Genomic DNA, 10245 nt, shown 5'->3' with positions numbered 1-10245 from the left:
GTCCTGCTGCTGCTTGGCTGCGCCGGCGTCCCCAGGGCTCTGGCTTCCTCCTTCTTGACAGGTAGGGGAGGGGCGGGAGGGCCCTGGGGCGCGGCCGGCGGGAGCGCGGGCGGCATGGGTGCCGGGCAGTGTGGGCAGCACCTGGGCGCTGGCCCTCGCTGGGCGCTGGGGCAGAGCAGAGCAGAGCAGGATTAAGGGTGGGAAGGCGGCGAGGAGGTGAGGAGGCAGAGGCTGCCGCCTTGAGAGCGGTGGTGCAGACCTCTGGAGTGGAGAATTCCCTAATTCACATTGATGTCTGCAGCGCTCCTTCACACCGCCAGCCCAGGGCAAGCTGAGCGCTGGCTGCAGCCCCTTCCTGCCCACCCTGCAGGGACCCCACAGGGCTTCTGTGCCCGCTAGGGGTGCGTTTCAAAGCTCCCTTTCTAGACCTGCAATTGGAAGAAACTATGAACGCATTTATTAAAAGGGCACTTGCAGCAGGCTGTGATAAGTTATGCTGCAGCGGTGAGGACCAAGCCCTGTTCTGAAGGACACGCTTTACCGACACCTGGTGCAGAAAATAGGCCGTTTCCAAGAGAAGAGAGAAGGCGGCAGTGTCTCGGAGGTGACCTCCACCCAGGGCAGTGTGATCCCTGTGAGCCTCGTTCACTGACCGGTTCTAAATTTTGTTGAACTTTAAAATCAATGACCGATGAATTTGGTTTTGCATATGGGGTGTTTAGTTGAAATGCCTTTATAAAAGAGGCATGTTCTTAACAGTCCAGCGAAATATTTGGAATTGTGCTTAAGCCGTCCAAGAACCGACAAATCTACCTATGTGTATGTCACAGTCTTCTTTTGGGAAAAAGAAACTGTTTAAATAAAACTATTCCGTATGAATTTTGGGAGAAGTAATTTGTTTTTGATAAATTTGATAGTTTAAAACTTATGAAGCCTTTCTGAAATTTAGGTAAATGTCCCAGAGAAGGCTAGTGTAAAAATTAAAAAATTGTAACAATACTACCAAGTTTAAATTTCTAAAAATTCTCTTCATTTTAGGCTCTGTTGCAAAATGTGAAAATGAAGGCGAAGTTCTCCAGATCCCGTTTATCACGGACAACCCGTGCATAATGTGTGTCTGCGTGGTAAGTGGCCGGGTGGCGAGTGCTGTGGCCGCAGGGCGGCGAGCGCTGGGGCGGCAGGGCGGCTCATGGCCCAGTCTGTGCCGCGTGCACACTCCGCCCCTGTCAGGTCTTGCCCTTGGCATCCTCCTCGTAGAAGCAGACTTAAGGTGACTCTGACGTGTCAGGACTGTGGCTATGGCCACCAGGTCACTGGTGGACCCGACTTTCGCCTTGTCTTCTGTGACAAGATAGCAGCTGGGCCTGAAGGTCAGGGACCACCACAGAGGACAGACGGAAGGTTTCCTCGGGTTACAGACAGCCCAAGCTCGGAGGGACACTCTTGGTCTCTGACATGGAGCAGAGTAGAGGTGACACGGCCACCCCTGCTTAGTTAGCACTGGCAGTGGCCAGTCGACAAAAGCCTGTCCCTGGTTACTTGGCTCAGTAGCCAATGATATGTCTGATACGGCACCACTTTGGGGAGCTTAAGCTATATGAAAAGTTTGAGGTGAAATATGGACCCATGAAGAACAGCCTTTGTACTTGAAAGTATTTTACATGCCCATTGCTTTGGGCAAACTTTGATTAAAATCTGCATATCACAAAATCCTGTCGGAAATGCGTCCAGGCTGTCAGATCCAAAGCCCCAAAGCCAGAGGGCTACCCGCTGCCCAGTCCGCGTCAGGGGGGCCTGCTGGCCAGAGCAGAGCTCTCTGGGTTTAAGCTGCCCCCACTTTTCCATAGTAAGAGACCAGGCCAGTGCTGCAAAGTGACAATGGGTAAGGTCCCCTGTGCCCAGTGGTGATCAGGGTTTGAAGAGTGAGAAAATCGAGGAAAGGTGGTAAATACTTGCTGCGTATTAAAAACACGCTAAGAGGGACTCTTTAGCTGTTGTGTTTGTGAGTTTATGCTAAGTTAATTAATGTTCTTTTTACTAACATTCTTGTTGAAAAGTAGCGTTGAGTTTAAATTTTGACTCAGTTGCAGATTTGTAGAAGCAGTGTGTGTGTGTCTAATCTTACTTTTCCGTCTCTCTTACCCACGTAATGTGACTGAGTTATACTGTCTTCATCTCCTAAGATTTCAGAGGACATTGCACTGACCAGTGTATTTAAATGCTCTGTGTTAAGGCTCTGCATGTGAAAATACTGTGTTTTCTTTTGATGATCTTACTATTTACAAAGCTTAAATATACACGAAGTTTTGCAGACTGTTTCCAAATACCGTTATGAGATATTTTCCACATGGCATCCCCTGTTCATGCTCCTTCCCCGGCGCAAAACAGTGTCTCTCTCTGCCAGTGGAGACTGAGCGATAAGGTAGATTGCTGTTCGGTCCCGCGGTTTGGAAGGTAAACAGGAAATCTGAACAGCGAAGACGCATTGGCTGGAGTTCAGGTAGGAATGCTCTTTATTCCAGAAGAGTGTCAGTGAAGGCCAGCAAGGCAGCAGGGTCATCCCTGTCTGCAGTGTGTCCGCCTCATGGGGCTCTCTGCCTGGGGAGGGCGCCCTCAGAAACCCTTCTCGGGACAATGGCAGTCTGGCTCACATGACTGGAAAAGGGCCGGAGAGCTCTTTGGTTCCCCAAAGGCACAGTGATATGTTATCTTGGGCACAGCAGGGGTCAGGATGGTGAGGCCCAGCCTGCCCAGCCGGGTGCCTCCCAAACCTCTGTGATGACTTGGTAAAGTCAGTAAGGTGAGCTGGAGGACCATTCCTCTCCTTGGGGTGCCCCACTGCCGTGCTGGACGCAGGGCACCCCAGGCCGCCGGCCACGTGTGTCCTCAGGCTAGCAGGTGGCACATGTAACTCCGTAATGTTAGCGATGGCAGATGTTGGCGAGACAGGCTGTATGTGCCGAACACTTACCCAAACCTGCCTTATTCCATTTCATCCTCACAACATCCCTCGAAGGCTTTTACCTCTGTTTACAGATGAAGAAGCTGAAGTTGCCGGGCAGGTCGTGTGTGAAGGTTCCATTTTAGTAACAGCAGAGCTAAAGCTCTCGTCTGCCTCTAGAGAACATTTTCATAACCCTGAGAAAGGCTCTTTGTGTAAAGATGTGAGAAAGCAAGGAAAAAGCAGGCCGTGTGAATTATTTTACCTTTTGGCTTTCAGTGAATTATTTATTTGTTTTTCTTTGAGGCTTTAGGAGTTGGTTATTCACATTTGCTAACCGCGTCCTATGGAAGTGATTCCAGGTGGCCTGCAGGGGGCGTTAGCCCAAGCTGGTGTTCTGTGTGTGTGAGGAGGACGAGGTCTGAACTTGGATAGAGAAAACAGTCGCGTTTAGTTCGTGTCAGTCCAGCCTTTTGGCAGAAAGGTCCCCATGGCTGTGCCTAAGCTCATATCTTGTTTCATAACATGTCCTAGGGAAAAAAGCTAACCTCGACGTGTGCTTTAACACAGACGTGACATGTTGCCATTGGAGGCAGGAGGTGGCAGCGGGCCTGTGTGTAATCACAGTGCAGACGCTGCGGCTCACAAAATCGGCCTGGCCCCGTTTACACTTCGGAGCTACGGCATTGCTGCAGGGGGCGAGCTACGTTCTGTGGAGGCTGTGCGGGTGGCGGCCGTGCAGTGGCCATGTAGCAGCCCTGAGGCTGTGCGGGTGGCGGCCGTGCAGTGGCCCTGAGGCTGTGCGGGTGGCGGCCGTGCAGTGGCATGTTAGTACCGCTAGTTATTCTCATTCGTGGTCGGCCTGACCCGGGCATCTGCCAGAGCTGCTCGTGGTCCGAGGACAACCTGCTTGCTCGGTGGCGTGCAATCTCGCTCTTCGGTGTGTGGCACAGAGCTTCAGTTTGCCTGTTTGAGCGCGGGGGGCTGGACTGGGGCCCTGGGCCAGGGAGCCGAGTGGCAGTTGTGGGGAAGCTGCACTTAGGCCTCGCTGCTGCGGGAGGAAGCAGAGCATAGCTCTGCCCTACAGCTGGTCTCTCCTGGGGCCCGGGACAGCCTCGGCTGTCTTCTGTTTGGCATGGCTCTCCTCTTGCTGGGTCATTCTCCTGAAACACGCAAAAGGGTACCTGGAGCCTGCCCTGAAGTGCAGCGAAGAGGGCCAGCCACGCCTGGGGAAGGGAGCGGGGCGTTCGTGCGGGCACCCCACCTCGGCCACATGTCTTGGGGAAGCGGTACCCCGGGCTAGCCCTGCCCCACCTGACTGTGGCGCCCAGGGAAGTGGCAGTGGCAGGGTGCTCGGCCCCGTACCCGAGACCTGAGAAAACTTTGGAGGCCGGGACTCGAGAGAGTCAGTCAGAGCTCAGCTTGGCAGTCTGTCCGGCCGAAGCATTATCTGAGGTCGAAGTTTCCTCTTTTACACCCAGAGGTGCGAAGGAGAAATGGACGCTTTGCTCCTAAGAAGCAGAACTCAGCGCTCCAGGAAGCAGGCTCTGTGTGTCTCGGGGCCAGCCGCCTGGCCCCAGCAGAGGGACCTTGTCAACGGTCTCCTGCTGTCTTAATCCGAGAGCCATCTCTCACCAAACCAGGAGCCGCCAGCGTCTTGGGTTCTCTCGGGCCTTATCTCTACAAACCCTCATGTTCTTCATTGTTCAAGTTGAGTGGCGGGAGAACAGATCCTCTGTTATCTGAACAAGTGTTAGGTTCCCGTGTGGGGTGGGGAGAGGGACAGGCGAGAGCCCAGATGTGCTCAGGGGATGTGGCGTCAGGGTGGCACGTGTGCACAGGCAGCCATGCTTCAACATGCTCCGTGTCATTGCCGGACTTGGGCACTCGTGGGAAAGACCGGGTTACTTACTGCTTAGACTCCGTTTAGACGGTGATGTGGCCAGGCGGTGAATTTATGGCATCGGGCTGGCAAATCCTCAGTCCAGACCCTGGGCCGGTGGCCCTCACCCTTTTGTCACGTCCCTATAATCAGCGTGTTCGCAGTTTGCTTCCTCTGGCCCCTCGCTACTTGAAGATGCCCACAGATAACCCCCCGGCCTTCAGAGGGCACTTCCACCCCGCAGTTAGGGAGGCCAAGTCGTTTTTTGGAATTCAGAGGGTCCTCAAGAAGAAGGCAATGCTTGGCCAGCCTCACGTAATTTTGGCAAAGAGCTTTGGCCCAGGCGTCTGGCAGGCCTGGAATCGAAGCTCTCTGGGTGACGGCGCGTTCTCAGCCTCAGTTTCCCCGGGAGCACAGCGGCGTGGTGCCCACGTGCAGCTCAGAGTTGCCGCGGGAGCTGCAGGAGGCAGCAGGCGGCCTTGCTGTGCTCCCGGGTGGCTGTCGCTGTCGACGGTAGTCAGCTTCGCATTTCCTCTTGAGGAGTAGAGTGCAGAGAGTCGTCAGAAAGGAGGAAAAGGAAGCCACAGAGCAGTGTCCCTGCGTGTGAGCCGTGCCGTGCCAGGCCTTCCGGAGCATCGGTCCCCAGACCTACACTGGCCGCCCAGCGGCCTCCTGTCGGCCTGCTCTTCTCTGGGCCCTGCTCTCTACTGAGCGCTCCGTGGAAGCGGGCCCCTCTGCGCCTGCACACCTCGTGCCTGTGGGGTCACTGGCCCTCACACTCGCACTGGCAGAGGGACAGGGCTGGGGCTCCGGAGCAGTGATCTGGAAAAACTGCCGAGTGGTCTGGCATCATGGGGATTTCCCTGGCTCGCCTCGTGGAAGTCTCCCGACCGACCGTTCCAGACCGCACGTCCAGGCCCTCCCTCCTCCCCGTCCTCCCTCTGTGCCTTGGGTGTGGGAGGCGGGCTGGGAAGGGGGCCTGCCAGGGTGCTGGGGCGAGGGCAGGAGCTCGAGGAGAGGAGCCGGGCGGGGAATCAGCTGTCAGTGAAGAGCTGCGAGATCAGGTTTGCACACACTCCTCCACGGCACTTCCCCGACCTGGTGGTATATGGGGCCCTTTGTGCCGCAGGACCGTGAGCAACACCTCCTTTGGGGGCCCTGGGAGGTCAAGTGCAGGAGCTGGTGTGTATTTTAAGACCTGCGGACTCTATAACGCACTGCTCAGGGCGCTCGGAGAGCAGGTTATAAATTCAGTAATATTATTCTTTCTTCCTTCTTTCCACACTTCACCCCTTCCATTTCATTACGCTAGCTTTCCCCGTGTTTGAAGCATTGTGCCGGTTGGGTGCCTTTGAAGACAAAAACCAGGAGGACAGAGGCTTGCCTGAGGCCTGATGGGGAACCGGACATGCCCATGAGCGAGATTTCCAGGAGAGATAGGAGCACGCCCGGGAGGCTGGCCGAGCACGGGGTTAGCAGCGAGCTCTGGCTAGACGGGAGGAGGGGGCAGCGCTCCTGGAGGAAGGAGCGGGCAGTGGGTGAGTCCAAGTGCACGCCCTGGGGGGCTGGAGCTAGGGCCAGCGCGGGGCCCTGGGATGCGAGGAGATGGAGCCCACGCTGCCCACATCGTGGGGCCATCTGTAGTCCTGCGCAGGGGGGCGCACCCCCGTGAGTGTCTCGTCCTGGCAGGGTGCACCCGGAGCAAGAGGAGGCAGGAGTCTGGAAGCAGCCTGCAGGGGCGGGTGCGGCCGGGTGAAAGCAGCAGCCTGCGGCAGCAGGCGCTAGACATGGAGTCGGACGTGGGTAAGCGAGTGTTCGTTCTGCCACGTTTCCTCAGCCACTTCCTGGTTCTGGGTACGTGGGTGCAGACTCCAGAGTGTGCCCAGCAAGGGCAGTCATCACCACACAGGCCTCATCCCAGCAGGGCGGTTGCAGGGCGTCTCCCAGCACGGTTTCTCCGCTGATCACACAGCGTACGTGTCTCCAGCATTGTGCTGAGCCTTGAATTGAAAGGCTGGCTTCCAGGCTCACTCTTGAATTCCTGTCACCGGCAGCGACTCACTCCTCGTGACCACAGCGGTGCCCTGGCAAGCCCTGTGTGAGGATCACAGTAGAGGTCTTCAGAAAGTTCATTAGAAATGTGTGTGATGAAAAAACTATGCACGGGGGCCAGCAGGTGGCGAAGGCACTGGATTGCACATGGCTGACCACGGTTCAAGTCCCAGACCTGCTGCCCTGAAAATCATCCAGGCACGTGTGCATGTGTGCCCAGAATCCCAACAGAAGAGTGGAGGAGAAGGAGTGGTATGGCCACCCCTCTGGGGGATGATTTCTCACTATCCCTCTCACTTTCTTTCTGTCTCTTTCGGGCAAGTGCATGTGCCCAAGAGGGGAAAAAATTACGTGTGAATTTAAAAATATTTTAACACCCAAATGAACTCGTATTTTAATTCTGTTTCTCTACCAACTTTGCGTAGGTCCCTCGCACTCCTGTGTGCTTACCTGTAGCACAAGTTTATGCATCTATTACCTCTGGGTGGGTGCTGTAAGAACCGCGCTGACGGGCCATGACAGTGAGGCCCCTAGACTGAGGGATTTGGAGCCCCAGCCAGTGGTGTTTGGTGGGACGGTTTGCACAGCTGGGCAGTGGGACGGGACGGAGGGCACTTGGAGAGCTCTGGCCAGGGTTCTCGGGTCAGGGCTGTGGGTGAGCGATGGTGGACTTAGGCCTGGTACGTTGAGCTTCCTAGACCCAAGGAGTACAGTTCAGTTGGCTGTTAAAAATGTGGATGTTAGGTGCTGGACCGCCACAAGTCCTGGATCTGTTGGCTTGCTTTCTCACTTCCCCTCTGTCTCTCTGTTTGTCTCTCTCTGGTGAGCACATGTGTCCTATAGCAAATTAAAAAAAAAAAGTAATTATAAAGAAAATTAATTCTTTAAAAAGTGTGGATGTTGGAGACCAGGAGATTGCACAGTGGTTATGTCGCTGGACTCCCACGTAGTTGACCGCAGTTCAACTCCCAGACCCAGCGATTTAAACTCACGCTGGGTGCATGTATGTGCGTGCCTAAGATCCTAAGAGGAGAATGGAGGAGAAGGGATTATGGCATGGCTATCTTCCCGGGGAGTGATTTCTAGCTTTCTGTCTGTCTCTGTCTCTCTGAGGAGCACACATGCCGTATAGCAAAAATCTCTCTCTTAAAAAAATGTGGGGGGACCAGCAGTTTGCGTAATGGCCATGTCACTGGACTCCCATGTAGTTGACCACAATTCAAGTCCTGGACCCAGTGGTTTAAACTCACGCCGGGCACGTGTGCGTGCGTGCCCAAGATCCTGAGAGGAGAATGGAGGAGAAGGGATTGCGGCATGACCATCCCCCCCGGGGGGTGATTTCTTGCTTTATATCTCTCTGTCTCTCTCTGTCTCTCTGGCGAGTGCATGCACCCTATAGCAAACAAACAAACAGAAAAACAAAAACAAACAAACAAAAAACAAAACCAAACAAACAAAAAAACAAAAACCAAACAAACAAACAAAAAAAAAAAGAAAGAAAAAATGTGGACGTTGATCTCAGCAGAGAAATCGAGGCTAGGAGATAGCAATTTGTGAAATATTTACAGAGAAATGACTCTGCCACACCTAGGAGTGACTTCGGTGCTCTGAGAAGGGGTATACGTGCAAATTCCAGGAAAGACACCTGTAAAATCAACTAAAAGAAGCTTATATCTAAGAGAAGGAGAGAGGAGGAGCTCATGGAAGAGGTTGAGAAGCGAGGCAGGAGGAAGCCCGGGAAGGTACGGCGGAGACCGAGAGGTGTGAGAAGATGCGGCCGGAACTGTCAGTGCTGTGGAGCAGGCGGAAGAGCTGAGGCCAACCTCCACGCCTCCACGCCTCCACACCCACCTCCTGACCCACCGAGGCCATGGACGGGTCCTGGCACCCACGGACCTGTGTGTTTGCACATGGAATCAGTTTGATCTTAGGGCGTTGGTGGCACCCCCTTTGGCAGGGGTTCAAAGCTAAGATTGCTGTAGGGATTTTGAAAATTTAATGCAAAATCACAAATTTTCCAAACTTTGATTTTAAAAGATCTTAGCAGCGGTGAATAAATACCACAAGAAATTTTAAAAGGTACCAAAACAAAACTAATTTCATGGATAAAAGCAAATACTCTTTGTTAACGTGGTTGGAATGTTCTGTAGTTACACGCGAAGTGGACCAGACCATGCTAGGCACTTTTTATTGGGAATAAGAGCAACAATATAAAAGAGCCCAACTAATAGAAAAACTCACTCTCGTACTCGTTCAAGGTCGCTCTGTTAAACGCTCATGGTGCTTTAAAAACTCTGTGACGTAACTTACTGTCTCGAACGCTAGGTCTGCAGGTGGACAGCTCCTTTTTCTCGACACTTCAGTGCCTGTTCTGTCAGTGATGGGTCCAGCTGTGGAGGGCCCTGGAGTCTGGTTGTGGGCTCGAGCCTCGCCTGGTGGCTGGCACCCTGTGCAGCAGTGTGAGCCCCTTGCTGTTCGTGGGTGGTGGCTGACGTAGGCGTGTGCCAACGTGGTGCAGGGGGCTTCGACACGTGGGCGTGGGAACCGCTGCCAACAGTGTGAGCGGGATTGTTGGTAAGTGGACTTGGAAGTGGAGTACGTGCCATGGACTGTTGTCCAGCACGGAACGGAGCGGCCTAGCCCCAGAAGTGCAGAGCAGTGGCCCTGTCTCTAGCCCTAAGGGCCTCATGGCGTTGGACAAGCTCCTGGGATTGCTGCGTCTTGCCATTCCTGTCTTCATGTGAGGCTCTGTCACCACTGTGAGCTAGAACACGGTGATTCTCCCCACGTGGCCTGCGCATGGCAGCACTTCAGAAATGGCTGCCGCCACAGTCTCGATGCTCTGGAGGGCCACGGACGCCGTGCTCCCCAGAAGGGTCACGGGACTGCTGTCCTGGCAGTGTGCTGACACCTGTGGGACGCAGCAGCCCCAAGTCTCTCAGGGTGGACGGGAACGGCACACGAGGTGGGACCCTGTGTGGGCTTAGCCAGTGTGCATTTCTCAGCGTCGGAGGGTCGCGTACTCAGCTCTGTGTGACATCGGCGAGGCCCCGCCGTCCTTCCTGGTACTTGCTGTAGAATTGGGACAGACCCGCAAGCCCCACCCTCCTGGTCCTCTCCCTCAGTGCCCCGGACCCGGCGTCTTGCCCTCCGGCCAGTCGCCACACAGCCGTGCAGACGGAGAGCCAGTGACCTGGGGTCGCCGACTTTGCACCGTGACCTGTGAGTCCCACAGCTGTGCATGTGGTGACCGGCATGGCTGCTGTTCCTCTGTGCATCGGCCTCCCCTCCGTGGTGGCGTGCAGTGTGGAGCGTAGCAGCTCTAGGGGGCACCCAGGCCTTGAGGGATGAGGTCCCGCCGTCAGAGCCG

General features: G+C 54.9%; 1 protein-coding gene across 1 annotated transcript in view; it reads left to right on the top strand.

Moving 5' to 3' along the window:
• The window catches only part of BMPER (BMP binding endothelial regulator), a gene marked incomplete at its 5' end in the record, with an annotated part of 199790 nt that continues 189545 nt past the window's right edge, over positions 1-10245 (top strand). The window contains 2 exon segments of the mRNA XM_006164900.2: positions 1-61; positions 1039-1124. Of these exon segments, the coding sequence (XP_006164962.1) occupies positions 1-61; positions 1039-1124 (147 nt within the window).

The sequence above is a fragment of the Tupaia chinensis genome, unplaced genomic scaffold, assembly GCF_000334495.1.
Source record: "Tupaia chinensis unplaced genomic scaffold, TupChi_1.0 Scaffold143756_1, whole genome shotgun sequence".
Classification (NCBI taxonomy): domain Eukaryota; kingdom Metazoa; phylum Chordata; class Mammalia; order Scandentia; family Tupaiidae; genus Tupaia; species Tupaia belangeri.
The sequence above is the reverse complement of the archived record's forward strand: the minus strand, read 5'-3'. Positions and strand labels throughout refer to the sequence as shown.